We start from the raw sequence: 17,192 nt of genomic DNA on the forward strand, positions 1-17,192 counted from the left end.
GAAGTTTACAAAATTCCTGATCATATAGAAACCTGATTGCTTTTTATCCACTGTAGCCCTAAGTTTATACTTGTGTTTCATTGTAGGGAGACCATTATATTACTAAATATTCACATCTTTATATCATTAAATATGTGTGTGTGTCTGTGTGTACATATCCATGTAATTGTACTTGCACGTGTACATTATTTGTATATGTGTATGTGTATGTTTATGTATAAGTGTATGTGTATGTGTATGTACATATATAGTACATACATATGTAATGATGAATCATTGGTGTATGTTATTTTGTATACTTTCCATTATTTTCACACTAACCTATTACAGGACAAATTTTATGTTCCTCAGGTTTACCATAGCTATTAATTATCTTATAAACACATATACATTAACAGTTTTCCCTAATTTATTTACTCTATATCCTAAATGGGGTCTCTTCCTCCAAGTCCCATCTTCACAACCTGTTTTTTTCCCTCCATTCTTTTTTACCTCAGTAGTATAGACCTTCCATGGACACCAATTCACTCTCATACATCAATTCACAACAGGAATAAGTCCACCTCCTCCCACTGAAGTCATACAGCGCAGCCCAGGAATCAGAGAAAGGACTAAAAGAGCTTGAAGGGGCTCGAGAACACATATGAACAACAATACAAAACAAACCAGAGCTTCCAGGGACTAAGCCACCCTCCAAACACTATACATGGACTGACCCTGGGCTCCAACCTAATAGTTAGCAATAAATAGCCTAGTAAGAGCACCACTGGAAGGGGAAGCCCTTGGTCCTGCCAAGACTGAACCCCCAGTGAATGTGAATGTTTGGGGGAGGGCAGTAATGGCAGGAAGATGGGGAGGGGAACACCTATAAAGAAGGGGAGGGGCAGGGGTTAGGTTGATGTTGGCCAGGAAACAGGGAAAGGGAATAATAATCGAAATGTAAATAAGAAACAACCTAATCAAGAAGGATGGAAAAAAAACAAATATGGAGTAGTAGATTTTAGAGTCAGATCCAGCCCATACACCTATTGTTAGGAGACCTACCTGAAGATCAAGCTGCACGTCTGCTGCATATATGTAGGAGGCCTAGATCCTGGGCTGGAGCATATGAAGGGGGAGACCCGGCAGATGCAAAGCTGAAGGATCACAATGATTAAAGGCTATAGCAAGGTACTAGGATAGAGAAGGAGATGCATCTTCGGGAGGTTCTAGTATTGATGGTGCAGCAACATCAGACCAGTGACCTATTTTGATGTACATTTACAAGCAATCTGTTTGGACAAAAGTGTATAATGTGTGACACAGTATGGCACTGTACATCTCACACAGTCCATTTTTACAAATGTTTAATTTTAGTTTGACTTTTTAAATTTTAATTTAAATTTTATTTAATTTATTTTTTGAAATTTTGGGAGAGGGGATTATTTCCAAGATATACATGGAAGGATTGATAAATGAAATGAGTTACTTGGTAGCATGATTGTAAATTTTTAAAGAATCAATAAAGGACATATATTTTGAAAAGGATAAAAGGGAAAGAAAATGTAAAAAATGACAAAAAGCAAGTATGTTTTATTTTATTTTATTTTATTTCATGGGTTTATTTTAACTTTTCTATGTACACATAGCCAGTTAAACCAGCACCATTTATTGAAGATGCTTTCTGTCTTTTTATTTTTGAAATTTTCTTCATTTTTTAATTAGAAATATTTCTTTATTTACATTTCAAATGTTACTTCCTTCCTGGTTTCATGTCCATAATCTCCCATCCTTACAGATCCCCCATCCAGGTGTTCCCCCTCTATCCACTTACATTATAGCACCCCACCCCAACATTAAGGGCAGGACCAAAGGCTTCCCCTTCCACTGGTGCCCCAAAAAGGATATTCTCTGCTATAGAGGCACTTAGAGCCCTGGGTCAGTCCATCTATAGTGATTGGGTAGTGGTTCAGTCCCTATATTTTTAACTAGTATTTTCCAGGTATTAGGTCCACAAGAAAGAAGATATAGTGATATAACTCACGATGGAGGAGGATAGCCCAAGGGACAGCTTGAAATAGATTCTGGCCCAGGACTCAACTGGGCTTGGACTAGAAACATAGCATTTTTAGTTAAATTCTAATTACCAAGCTACTGGAAACCTAAAATCCAAGCCTATATCAAACTGCATGTTCAGTCCAAATGAAGCAATAAATACATTTTTTCACTCTTAATATCTATTAATTATTCCTCCTTTATGGAAATTCCTTTCAAGTATGTTCCTTACATGGTTAAGTATGTAAAACAAAGAAACAAAACTATTTGTACCATCTGCACATAAAATTAGACAATCTTCTGACTGTGATTTTCCTAAGAAACATTTCTTTCCTATCGTGTGCAGGACTGCTCAAACACAAACTTAGGTGCATCCTGGGAAGAAACACATGGCATCAGTAGAGTTGACTTAATCTCAGCCATCATCTGAGAAGAAAAGAAACTTATCCATGTTGTTCAATTTAGGAAGTGTCATAATTTACTACTATTGCTGTGACAAAACACTGATGAAAAGGAACTTATGCAAGACAGATTACACTCCATGATATACTTACAGTTACCAGTTAAATACTGGGAAATATCAGGGATCAAAATGAAGCCTGGAGGCAAAAACTGAAGCAGAAGCCTAGTAGGAGTTCTGTTGCCTGCCTTGTGTCTCATATTTTTGTTTTACTGGCTAATAACTCAAGCATGACACCATCCCGGAGATCTCGGCCCTAAAAGTTCCAACATTAGTCAGGACAATATACCTTAGACTTCCTTGTACAATAGGTCAATCTGATGGAGGAATTTTCTAGTTAAGACTCCCTCTTCTCATCCACTTCTTCTCTCAGTCACCTTTCTTTGTCCTTAATAAAACACCAGGAGCTAAAACACCAACCAAGGAATGCACAATAGGGAAATATGTCTCCAGCTCGATATGTAGCAGAGGAGTGCCTTATTGGTCATCACTAGGAGGGGGGCCTCATAGTCCTGTGGTGTCTTGATGACCCAGAGTAGGGGAAGGTTAGGGGGTTGAGGCACTTGAGGTAGCACTCAAAGGAGCAGGTGCTGGAGATAGAGATTGCAGAGGGGAAACTAGGAGGGGAGATAACATTTGAAATGTAAATTAATAAAATAACCAATAAAAATTAAACAACGTGACCAAGGCAAATTATTGAAGTAATTGTTTACTTGGCACTTAAAGATGTAGAGGGAGGGCAGTCCCTCAGTGTCATGGCTGCAGAAATGAAAGACAAGGAAACAGGAAGTTGAGACCTGATGGCTCTTATCTTGGGAAATAAACATGAAGCAGAGAATGTACATTGAAAATGGGCACCAGCTTTTGTAACTACAAATTCTAAACAATGGCATCCTTCCACCAGGAAGTCCAAGGCACCAGGAAGCTGTCAAAAATAGGGTATTGTAATGCATAGAACTAGAGGGGCATCCCATTCAAAACATCTCAATAAAACTACCTAATCCCCCCACTCACACACAGAAAAATAACTAACAGTCCTTAATTTGATTCACTCACAGGTTTTGGCAGCATTTCAGGTCTTAAAAGTTGCTTTGGTTTAGTAGTTCTTCTATAATTTGAAATATGTATGACATTATAAAAATTTTAGTAAAAGGCAAAGAAATAAGTGTCTTCATTTCAGAGACTTCATTATATGGGTTCCTCTCTGTTTGTGGCAAGTGTTTTCCTCATAGATTTGGATTTCATTTTTAAATTTCAATTTTGTAATCTATGTAAAATGACAATCTTGTTTTTGCCTTTTGGTTTACAGATATCTGTTATAAAAATGATGATTGACCACTACCTTGAAATATTTGGAAATGATAATCTATTTTCTAAACATATTGACGAAAGGTCTGATGATCTAAAGATGTATATAGATTTAATCTTCTCTAAGGGCAAATCTCCTATTATGAAAAAAGTCATAGTTGGCCCCAATGGGACAACCTGCAGTAATGATGAAAAAGTAAATATTTCAAATGCTGCTCTGCAGGAAGAATTTCCTACAGGTAAGACAAGATTTATTCAGTCATCAAATGAAGGGAATTATATCATTCCATAATTTCATAAATTTGTAAATATCAGAGCAGCTTTGGGTTGCATAATGATTATAGAGTATGAGAAAACTTTTTTGAACACACTTTAATTAAATATATTCATCTATACCTAAATATGTATATATATGTACATACACATTTATTTACATATATCTGGATACATACAAGTATGAATGACACACGGTTTATTTAGAAAATCCTACAATATTGTCTCCTATATTCCTCCCTTTCTTCCCATGGACCTTAAGTAATAGATTTCTTGTATATGAAATTATTATTGAGTCCACTTTGTTCTGTTTTGTGAATATGGTTTCCATGGTGTACAGTGTGTAGTAGTCAATACACATGAAGACCATTTCTGGCAAATTAATATTCTTTCAGTCATCATTAGCTGCCTATAACTTTTGATATATGAAATTTTGACCATTGCCCTAATACACCATTGATATTGTTATTATTGTGGTTTTGCACCTATTTTTATAAGAGGCTATGTCAAAACAGACGTTCAAGAAGGCTGTCTCTTACAGTATTTGTAACCTCCCTTCTACAATGTTCCCTGAGCTATAAAGCGTTTACTGGTACTGGGTTTTCCACAATGCACTTATCTCTTCATTGTGTCCAGTTTTTGTTTTCTGGAATGCTCTCCATCTTCGGGATAAAAAGGCTTCTTTGATGAGGGATGATGGCCCCACTTATTTGAGGAGATAAGATTAATATTTAGAGCACTATAAAGAACATGGCAGAATTAGTAAATTAATGTGATAAAATTTAAAGTGTATTAAGAGACTAGCTACACAAATCTGACTGGATTTCTAACCCCGGCCATGATTTCAATATTTTTGAGAAAAATTCTTCCAATTGTTAAAGTATTTAATGTGACTTTCTCCAAAATATGGATGCTTTAGGTAGCCCTTATATTTCTGTCAAGGTTCCGGTCTTGAGTCCCAGTGGCAAATGAATCGTTCAGGGATGTCTCAAAAGTCATTCTATCTCCATAAATCTTAGAAACTTCTAGCTTTAAGTCAAGGATGGAAGTTAAAAGAAACAGTATGCAGATTGGCATGTTAGGGAAGCAACTGATAGTTGTAACCAACTCTAACCCAGATAAAGGATGAAGTAAACATGTGGCAAGATATCAGAATAGGTGCATTAAGCGTCACTAAAAGCTCAGTTCAAAATAACTGTTCTTGAATTAGACTTTAATGTATTTTCTTTACTACAGAATTGAACATAATTCTGTGTCGTTTGTTTCTCAAAAAAAGTGTTGTTCCTAAGTACCTCTTTGTAGTTCAACATTGTATGTCTTGATATTTCTCTTTAGGATCATTCATACAGGTCTTTGACTTGTCCAAGTTAGACAATTTCAGTCCTCTATGACAAGATTAATTCATTTTCCTAGTATAATAAAATAAATGAAATGTAAATATAAAATTCCTTCATTTTTGACTGCTTTTGTTTTCTTTTTTCCACATCTGCAATTAGCCTTAAATGATTATATTCTGAAATGTTAAAAGTTGAAATTTCAGGTAATAAGAATGCTTTTCATACTTAGTTAAATGAAGAACATTTAGCAGTGATGGCCTTCTTTCTACAAGGACAATGATTCTATCACCCAGAATTTCCTTAGTGTATGCTGCCCCCCATCTAGTAACTTATCAACTATTATGCAACCAGTGGTTTGTTGTGCTCATCTTTGATCATGCTCAATGTCCTCTGTTTCATACATTTGTAAATAAGTAGGAAACTATAACAATCGAGGGAGGCCAACAGATACACATAAGAAATGAAGGAGTCAAAGTATCTCTTATTGAACATTATATGGTAGTAAACATAAGTGAGTAATATTCCATAAGAATACTCATTTAACTTGTAAACTCAACAAATAGTGACACACAAAACTAACACGCAAGGTGAATACTCCTTGTAAAAATCACAAACTAACTGAGAGGTAAATCAATGAATCACCATCATTCACAGTAAATTTCAAAAGTATTAAGTTACTTGAGGAAATTTTAAGCAAGATATAAAAGACTTTTGATTCGAAGACCATTTTGATTCTATCCTTTTAAAGCTTGATAAAATTTATAAGGTTTTGATGTTAGTAGGAGAAACAATATTACAGAACTGATTGTTTTACCTACTTTCCTCCCAGTCCTCTGCCATGTTCCCTTGACCTCACCCATAAAGTCTCCCCAACATGACTTCCAAAACATTACCTGAACAAAGACGACACCAATGAACATGAAAAACTGAATGGGACCCGGAAACTACAGAGAGAAATATAGGGAATTGCATCCTAAGCAAGCATATGCAATTGTATCTGAAAGAAGTGAATTTTTTTGCTTAAAGGCAAAAGATGGAACCTGTTTTCTTACACAAACTGATATCATAGTCTGTATATTACTGCTGTGAGACAGTTAATGCTTTCATTTATTTAGGGGTCTTTGTTATTTTGTTGTTGCCATATAGTTTTTCCCCCTCTGTTGTTGAATGACTACAGGGTTATTTATCATTTCTCTCTTCTTGAGTATAGAGACCTTAAATTCAGAATGCTGTTTCCCTTTTGTAGACCAAGACTGCTGATGAGAAATGTCTTCATGGTGACTATACTATGGAAAGTTTCTCCTCTTTTGTTGATATGAATGATACTTTTGCTCAGTAATAAACTCTAAGCTATTATCTGCATTCTTTGACAACATGTTGAATGTTGGTGCAGGCCCACACATATTTTAGAATATCCATTGAAAATTCAGTTGTTAGTCAAATGTGGTCAGCTTTATGTGTGACTTGGTCTGTTCCATCATAGCTTTTTGTATTTTTATTTCTTTATTCAGTTAGTCTTTGATTATTCTGTGTCTACTTGATGGCTTCTCTGCTTCTAGTACTTTAACAGGTATCTCTTTCTGAATTGGGGGCTATAAAATGAAAAGGATTTGCAAGGGTAAGTGAGTTCAGTTACAACAATGATTTCCCTTCTTTCTTAGGTTCAGAGAAACATGAACACGATGTATCTACCATTCCCTCAGTACTGTCTCCAAATCGACTACGACCTAGGAAGAAAAGTTTGTTTGGCCAACCTCTTACAAGTATTTTTGAAGACAATAAGCTGCCTACTTCAATACTAGTGAGTATCATTTTGGTTTCTCCTGCACCTTTCTTCTAAGTAAGTTATTCAATCAAAATGAATGTTTAGACACCTTATCCATGAGGGTAAGATCATTTTAAAATGGAAATAAGTTGCACTGAGGTTCAAATCACATAATTGAAAGAAAAAGTATTCCCATTTCACACTGGCTGTATCAAAGAAACAAACCTAAAAGCCCGTTGAAGGAAATGGGACTATGGAAGTGTCCTGCAGATTACCCAACTGTAAAGTCATTCAGTTTCTTTATGACTCCATATTACTCTGTAATCTCCTTAATATCATTGCCTCTGAGATTACTCAATCTTATATAAGAAAAATATCTATAGACCTTTACGTTATGAAGGAATTAGATATACACTTTGGTTTTGCTATCTATTAACTTGTTTTATCCTAGGGGACTATGTATAAATGTACACTAATATGGCTTAACCCATTTAAAATGAGTTAGTAAACTTCTTAGGAAATAAATATTTATACTCCAGCATGTACTTTAGCAGTATAATTGTGCTAGGAATTTATGCTTCATGTTAATAAATTTATCTTGTCTGACACATGAGGATCACTGCCCATTTCTGAAGTATTAAATAACAGAATTTTCTGGTAACCATGTTTTTGATCATGTAGTCAATTGAAAATAGACACTACATGGAACAAATCTCTATAAGGTAGTCATGTGTACAGAGTAAAATTATGGAAGAATGGTTGACACATACTTGGGTTCTTCAATGTGGCATCACTGGAGACATGTTGAAAAATAAGAAGTCACAGAAAAAGGAAATAAAATCTCAGAAATATGGTGAAAAAATCTTTCTTAAAAATGCAAACATAGGATTCATAATAGAGGCAATGACAGACAGAAGTAAAATAGTAATTTGAACTCTGAAAAGGAAATACCCATATAGTTACTTAGGATGGAATGCTTGACAAATATATTAATAGAAGGAAGCAAAATGTAATAGAGGACCACTCACCAAATGCTTTGGGGAACAAAGTCTAAACCATGGTGTTTCAAATTGGTAGAAAAGAATAGGTTCAATGTCTCAGTTATAACTCTTTATCCAAAACTACCATAACTCAGGTTCACAATAAATGACTTATTTGGATTCAGAAGTGTGGATATCTAATAATACAAACTTATCATTATCCCACACAGGACATGATATCTATAATTGCAGCAAAAGGACAAAGTTCTGATCAATTATTCAGAACTATATCTGAAAATTCCCAGTGTTCCCTGAGGGACAAGATTGACACAGAACAACCTATCAACTGGAATGACGAATGTGTGCTGGTTGTAGCTTCAGTCTTAAAGGTAGGGAAGGGTTTTACATCTCCAACATTACACATCCCACTAGAGATGCATACATGCTTTCTGTCCTAGAGTTTACATGAAAATGACTTTTCCTGGAACTGTGGACACATGATCTCCTGGTAAGAGGCATGGCAGTTAAAAGTCTGAGAAACCCATAGATTCATCACAAAGACCCCGGTGAACAGCTTCTGTTGAGAGTGAACTTCCTCGTATATCAAAGGGGGTTTAGTTTGGCGTTATAAATGTTCAAACTGATTTCACCTCTAACCATACCATGTGATGTAATAGCTGAACAAGTAATAATAGTGATTAAAGGGTGTTTTACAATATACATATTTTAAGTGATACCAAGACATATCACTCCCAATTAACAGTTCAAAATAGCTAGTCCACCACTGACATACAAAAGGATAAAGAATTTGGATATTGCCCCATGTCCAGTAGATACATGAAGTTGTTTTCCTTCTCAATCAAAAAAAACACAAGCACTTTCACTTTTGCCAGATGTTGACATTCTACTTCCATGTCAAATAGTCAAGAATTAGCCTAACCGACATTTAACTTGTCTACACTCTTAACTTGCCAGTGAGCTGCAGTGAATCTAGAGCAAATATCATTGTTTTATTTTTGTTTGGGCCATGATCTGAGTTTACATTTCAGAAGATTGTTTAGCTATGGCCCAGACATCAAAGGAAAAGATAATGCTCTGGGATTAACCATGCTTAATAACATTAGGCAAAGGTACAGAATGATTGCTCCTTGGCCCTTCAGATTGACAAGTGTCTCTGGTTCTCATTGTCAGAAACTTGGGATCAAATCATGGGTAGAAAATTAAGATCAGTGACTGAATGTAGCCAGGTGCATTCAAAGTAATTTACAGGTACAAGAACACCTGGGATTTTTCAATCTTTATCTATTCTTATGGAGTTCCTATCTCATTCATGGCATGGCATGGAATCCTTTCCCCATTTCTTCCATACAAGTCCCTGATTGATCCATAAGATCCAATGATTGGTTGCGGCTCCTCATACCCTATTTCAGTCAGATGCTGGATGGAGCCCATCAGATGGCAGTTATGATAGGCTGCTGACTGGATGTTCCACATGGGAGCTGACTTCCTTCAAGGCAGTGAGAGCAGTGGACTGGGAAGGGGAGTGTAGATCTATGATTGCAAGTAGATGTGTGGACTAGAAGCCAGGAGAGGCAATTTGAAAGGACAGTAGGTTTATTTCATTGCTATAGCAACTAGGACTCTGATTCTTTGATTCTAGTCGTAGGTAAGAAAACACAAGATCCTGCATACAGGTTCCACTTTTGAGCCAAGATTCTGGGGAGAATAAAGTATGGGAAACTTTTGTGGAAGTAGGGTCTCAACGAGTGATTCTCAGCCATCCTACTCCCATAACACTTATATATTTCCTCTTGATTTGTTATGCCTAACCAGTACATGATTTTGTTGCTGTTCCTAATTAAAATTTTGATACTGATATCAATTATAAAGAAAAATGGATAGAATATCTGATATGGGAGATATATGATAGGTGACCCCCAAAAGGATTATGACACACAAGTTGAGAATCACTGGTCTAAACTGCTAATTTAAACAAAAAAGTTTTTCAAGTACTTTCTAACATGTACATTGACCATTACTTTTTTTTTTATTTCCATTAACAAAGGACTTTATTACAAATATAGATGGAAGCCTACTTACTTACAATTTATATGAAAATTGGCTTACCGTCCCAGAAGAAGAAACTCTGGCTGGACAAATTATTGCCATTCAAAGGTAATGATACAGTTAAGCACGTGGGGAACTACACCAATACAGAAGCAGTGCTTTTGTAAAGGTAGCCAGGCTTGTGTTTACAGGATTCCAAGCAGGAATGATGTCCCATGCCAAGAGGTTTCCTTAGGTCAGGCATGTATTATCACTTTTTAAACATGTGCATTTCTCAAGCTAGAAAGAGGGTTGAATCATGTCTGTAATCCCACGTAGGAGTCCTCTCCTTTAATATTCTTATGGTTTAGAAGATGGCTTATGTTACACATTGTGTGCCTGTCAGTCTAGAGTATTGGTTTAGTTCCTGTGTGAGACATATTAAAAGAAGTATGTGCCTATAATACTTGCTTCATAGTGTTATTGCCATGGTATTGTGAATATTTCACTTGTTAAATATATGTCATTGATTAGAACATGAAGCTAATTACTGAGTTCTTCTTTCTCAACTACAACTACCTAGAGAAGTTTAAGTCAGGTATATCATTGACTTCTTTGAATTATTTTCCTGGGCAATAATCCATAGAAAGTTTTCATATTTAATAGGAGCATTGAGGACCCCTGCATCTCTGCCTTGTCTGTAGAAAAAGCTTTTATAACTGCATTGTGTAGGGTCCCTAGTGTTTTCTGCTCCTTATATTCTAGAGTGTCAGAAGGGTGTTACATGGATTCATACTGCATTAGATATTAAATTTCTCTTTATGGTTGCTGGAAAGATGTTTTAGTATTCAATAATACTAGATGTTTTCACACAAAGAACTCATATGGTCTGCAACAAACTTCATTCATTCTAATACCAGGGCATTGTATAGTGTCACTAGTGGGATAACTCCTCCTTATGATGTAGAGTGTCTCAGAGTGTTATATGGATTCATACTATATTAGATATATTCATACTATATTAGATATGTTCAACATGTTGGCTGGAAAGATGACCAGTGTTTGATAACACTGGATGTTTTCATACACAGAACATACATGGTCTGCCAAAATCTTCATTCCTTCTAATACTGGGGCATTGTGTAGTGTTACTAGTGTGATATTATGTTCTACATTGTCACAATTGTGTTACATGGATTAATAATACATTAGTATTAAATGTGTCCCCATCGTGGTTGGAAAGATGATACACTGTTTAATAACACTAGATATTTTCATACAGAGAACACACATGGTTTGCAAAAATCTTCATTCATTTTAATACCAGGGATCCTGACACATTTCTCTGGCTTCTCTAGGTAGCTAGCAGTCGAGGTATCTAGTACACAGAAATACATATTTTTAGAAAAGTTTCCCATGATTATATACAGAAAAATCATTTGGAGAAAATATTTTATATAATACTCTAGTTATATATTCTTACATCTTTGATTTCTGATTAAACTTGAGTTATTCTGCAAAATGTTTATTCTGTGTTTTCTTTGTAGTTACTTTGGTAACTAACATTACTATTAAGATGATTTAACATAAAATTCTCCTTTTCATTGTTTAGCCTTCTACAACAGATACCAGATCCAAACTTTATACTACTGAAATATCTCATTTGTCTATTAGTAATAATAAAAGACTCACCCATGAATAAGCTGGATACTAAAAGGCTATCGATCCGCCTTGCTCCACATGTCTTATGGGGTTGGACTTCTAGTGACTCATTATTTGGGAAAGTTGTCTCAAGAAAGGTAAGGGGATCTGATTTATACCTATGGAAACAAAATTCTAATTGTGATACAGGAATTTAGAACCCTTTATAAATATCATAACTGCAAAAGGAAACCCTAGGATTGCATTCTTCTAGAGTGGATATATATATATATATATATATATATATATATATATATATATATTGATCTATTTCAGGAAGTTTGGGAAGGGACATTGTTGATATAGATTAGAGTAAGTGAATCATTTCTTCCTTTCTTTTCTTTTTCCTTCTTTCTTCTTAGATATTGATTTTAGATATTAATGTTTTAGCAAACCATATGCTGCATTTAGAATGGTAGTCCAAGAATTGGTGTACATTATTATGTATGCTTTCCATTATTTTACCACTACCATATTTCAGGTACAGTTTTAAGTTTCCCAGGTCTACTGTAGCTGTTAATTTTATGTTAAAACCATACACATTAATATTTTTCACTAATTTATTTACTCTACATCCTGATTGCAGTTCTTTCTTCCAAGGCCCATCTTCGCAACACTTTCCTCCCTCCATTCTCTTTTATCTCAGTAGTGTAGAACTTCCATGGACACCAACTCAGTCTCATACATCAATTCACAACAGGAATAAGTGTATCTACTCCAACTAAAGCCAGACAAAGCAGCCCAGCTAAAATAAACCAATCCAGTGTTAGACAACAGAGTCACAGCCAGCACCCAACAATAATTAGGGGAACTACCTGAGATCAAAGTGCACATCTACTACATATATGTAGGGGACCTAGATCCTGCTGCTGGAGCATATGAAGCAGAGAGGTCCTATAGACTCAAAGCTGAAGGATCACAATGATTAAAGTCAACTACAATATACCAGATTATAGAAGGACGGGCATTTCTGGGGACTTCCAGTATTGATGGCGTAGCAAAATTCAGAGGGTTTGAACCAGACCAGTGACTTATTTCAATGTACATCTGCAAGTAAACCTGTTTGACCAAAAGGGTGTAATGTATAACACCTAATGGCAAAACACATCTCACACAGTGCATTTTTAGAGATGTTCTCAAATATTAGTTTGATTTTTTAAATTTTTAACTTAAATTTAAGACTTTATTTAATTGTAATTTTTGAAATTATGGAGGGGGGTTGATACCAATGGAGATATAAAAGGATTGAAAAATGAAATGAGAATTGCTTAATAACATTATGAATAATTTACAGAGATTCAATAAAGGACACATAAATTTGAAAAGGAAGAAAGGCAATAAAAAGTAAAAAATGGAAAGAAAGCACAGTATATTTTAACTAGTAGTTCCCAGGGATTAGGTCCACAGGAAGGAATATAGTGATGTTACACACGATGGAGGAGGATAGCCTAAGTGACAGCTTGAATAGGAATCTACCCAGGATACTACTTGGCTTGGATAGACAGACACATATCTTTTTAGTGAAATTTTAATTACCAAGATACTGGAATCCTAAAATGCAAGCCTGTATCAACCTACATGTTCTGTCCAAATGAAGCAATAGATATATTTTGTCACTCTTAATAGCTATTAATTATTGTTTGTTCATGGACAAATCTTTTCAAATATGTTCTTTTGCATGGTCAAATATGAAAACAAGGAAGTAAATCTCTTCTGTACTATGTTCATATAAAATAAGACAATTCACTGATTCTGATTTCCCTAAGAATCATTTCTTTGTTATCCTGTGCATGACTGCTCAATCATAGACATAGGTGCATCCTGGGGAGAAACCTATGGGATGAGTAGAGTTGACTTAACCTAAGTCATCATCTCAGAAGAAAAGTAACTCATCAGTGTTGCTCAATTTAAGAAGTGTCATCATTGTCTACTAATGCTGTGACAAAACACTGATGAAAAGCAACTTATGCAAGACAGGTTACACTCTGGGATAGACTTGCAGTTACCAGTTAACTACTGAGAAATGTCAGGGCCCAAAATGAAGCAGGGTAGGAACCTGGAGGCAAGAACTGAAGTAGAAACTTAGTACTAGTTCTCCCTCCCACATTGTATCTCATATCTTTTGTTTTCTGACTAATAGGTCAAAGGTTGCACCCACCTGGAGATCTATGAATTCCAAGGTTAATCAGGATAATATACTTTAGTCTTCCCCATACAATAGGTCAATCTGGTGGAGAAATTCCTTAATTAAGACTCCCTCTTCTCACCAAATTCTTCTCTCAGTCACCTCACTGTTGACTTTTAAAACACAAAGAGCTAAAACAAAAACCAAAGAGTGTACATGGGGGAACTGATGTCTCCAGCTGGATATGTAGTAGAAGATTGCCTTATTGAGCATCACGGGGAGGGGAGCTCCTTAGTCCTGGGTAGTCTTGATGACCCAGGGTATGGAAATGCTTGGGTGTTGAGGCAGGAGAGGATAGACGAATGAGGGACTACAGTCATAGAAGCATGGGGAGGAGATACAAGTTTTGTGGAAGGGAAAATAGGAAAGGGGAGGATGTATGAAATGCAATTAAATAAAAATAAAACAAAAAAATAAAAACATGACCTTAGAAACTTATTGAAGTAAGTGTTTCCATGGGACTTAGAATGCAGAGGGAGTATAGACCTGCAATGGCATGACAGAGGAGCAGGGCTGCAGACAGGAACAACAACCAAACAGGAAGCTGAGACCTGATGACTCTTATCTTGGGCAGCAAACCTGTAGCAGGGAAAGTACATTGAGAATGGTCACTTGTATTTTGTGACTCCAAATTCTAAGCAGTGGCACATTCCACCAGCATTGCCAAAGGACTTAAACCAGCAGAAATTTGCCTGGAATTAGAGAGGCATTCCTTTCAAATCATCACTACAAAGCCACACACACAGTTCCCCCCAAAAACTCAACAAAGCACTGTCATCAATTTGAATCACTCACAGTATGTAGAGCCTTTTCAGTTCTGAAATGTTGCTTTGGTTGAGTAGTCCTTCTGTTCCTTGCAATCTATATGAAACTTTAACAAGTTTCAGTAAAATGCCAAGATCTTAGAGGCTCCATTTCAGAGACTTCATTTCATGGGTTCCTATCTGTTTGTGGCAACTTTTTTTTTCTCATAATTTTGTATTTCATTTTTAAATTTTCATTTTGTTAACTCTGTGATATGACACTCTTGAATTTGCCTTGTATATTACAGATATCTCTTATGGAAATTATGATTGACAACTACATTCAAATATTTGAAAATGATAATAGATATTGTATCCATAATGAGAAAATGTCTGCTGTAATAAATAAATCTGCAGATATCATAAATTCTGATGTCAAATCAACTATTATGAACAAAATCATAGGTGGACTCAATAGAAAAACCTGTTACAATAATGAAATTTAAATATTTCATATGCAGCTCTGCAGGAAAGTCCTACAGGTATGAAAGGATTTATTTAGTCATCAAATGAATGGAAGGACAATATCATTCTCTGATTCCATATATTTGTTATAATCAAAGCAGCAATGAGGTCACAAACTTAGAGCATGAGAAGTATTTTAAACAACAATTTCATTAAATTGTGCTTAAATACATGCTATACATATACACATATATATATAGTCATATACTTATGTACATCTATAGACATACAGTTATGTATGATAGACTATTTAGCCCCTGTAAGAATCCTACAATATTTTCCTTCTTCCCATGATCCTTAACTGATAGGAAATATCATTCATATGAAAATATTATTTTGGGTAAGATAATGTAGAAACAGTTATTTGATTCATGTATCCAATAAAACATTTGGAATGTTTAATCCCTGTACCACAGCTTAGTTATCCTATGGCAAAAATACTAATTTTTTTAAAATTTCCTATGAGAGGCAATTTGCCAAATTTTTAGCATTGGTATAAATATTAAATTGCATAGGATCCACTAAAATATATGTGAAGAATGATAAAGTCTAAAACACACCTAATCATCAGGTAGTGACACTCAAATTCATATCCATATAGAATTAAGAAAATATATTGAATATTACTCTTTTATTTTAATCGTGTTTCATTTTCTTTTTTATTTATTATACTATTTTTTAATTCTACAAACCAAAACACAATTCAAAATATTCATTACTTAAAGTATACTAACAAAGTATGTCTTGCAAGTTTTTTTTTTAATTTTTCATTAGATATATTTATTTACTGACATTTCAAATGTTATTCGCCTTCCCGATTTCCTGTCCATAATTCCCCATCCCCTCCACTCCCCCTCCCTCATACAGGTATTCCCTCTACACATCCCCCTTTCTGTCCACCCCATATTCCCCTGCACTGGGGTTCCAACCTTGGCAGGACAAAGCGTTTCCCTTCTATTGGTGCCCCAACAAGGCTCTTCTCTGCTACATATGCAGTTGGAGCCCTGGGTCAGTCCATGTCTAGTCTTTTGGTAGTGGTTTACTCCCTGGAAGCTCTGCTTGGTTGGCATTGTTGTTTTTATGGTGTTGCAAACTCCTTCAGCTCTTTCAGTACTTACTCTAATTCCCCCCAAGGGGTTCCTATTCTCAGTTCAGTGGTGTGCTGCTATCATTGACCTCTGTATTGGACATGCTCTGGATGTTTCTCTCAGGAGAGATCTATATCCGGTCCTTTTCTGCATGCAATTTTTTTTAGCTTCACCAATATTATCTAGTTTTGGTGGATATATATATATATATATATATATATATATATATATATATATATATATATATATATATGGGCACCATGTGGGGCAGGCTCTGAATGACCATTCCTTGAGTCGCTGCTCAAAATTTTGCTTTGATATCCCCTCCTAAGGATATTTTTACCCATTTTAAGAAGGAGTAGAAGCATGCATATTTTAGTCATCCTTCTACTTAAGATTCCCGTGGTCTGTGGATTGCATCTTGGGTAATTCAAGCTTTTTGACTAATATCCACTCATCCATGAGAATATGCCTAGTGTGTTTTTCTGTGATTCATTTACCTCACTCAGGATGATATTTTCTAGTTCATTCCATTTGCTGATGAATTTCATGAAGTCATTGTTTTTGATACCTGAGTAGTAGTACTCCATTGTATTGATGTACCACATTTTTTGAATCCATTCCCCTGTTTAAATGGCATCTGGGTTTCTTTTTTCAGCTCCTGGCTATTATAGATAAGGCTGTCATGAACATAGTGGAGCATGTGTCTTTGTTGTATGTTGGAGCATCTTTTGGGTATATGCCCAC

At 35.4% G+C, this 17,192-nt stretch overlaps 1 protein-coding gene across 2 annotated transcripts in view; it reads left to right on the top strand.

Annotated features, from left to right (window-relative positions):
• Window positions 1-17,192, top strand: part of LOC134478921 (uncharacterized) — a 49,661-nt gene that overhangs the window by 31,925 nt on the left and 544 nt on the right. For both annotated transcript variants that reach the window (XM_063282876.1, XM_063282875.1), the window contains 6 exons: window positions 3,804-4,041; window positions 7,074-7,213; window positions 8,388-8,546; window positions 10,223-10,332; window positions 11,816-12,002; window positions 15,141-15,374. In XM_063282876.1, the coding sequence (XP_063138946.1) occupies window positions 3,804-4,041; window positions 7,074-7,213; window positions 8,388-8,546; window positions 10,223-10,332; window positions 11,816-12,002; window positions 15,141-15,338 (1,032 nt within the window). In that variant the 3' untranslated portion in view covers window positions 15,339-15,374. The remainder of the gene's footprint in view (window positions 1-3,803; window positions 4,042-7,073; window positions 7,214-8,387; window positions 8,547-10,222; window positions 10,333-11,815; window positions 12,003-15,140; window positions 15,375-17,192) is intronic.

This window comes from Rattus norvegicus, chromosome 2 (assembly GCF_036323735.1).
Source record: "Rattus norvegicus strain BN/NHsdMcwi chromosome 2, GRCr8, whole genome shotgun sequence".
Taxonomy (NCBI): domain Eukaryota; kingdom Metazoa; phylum Chordata; class Mammalia; order Rodentia; family Muridae; genus Rattus; species Rattus norvegicus.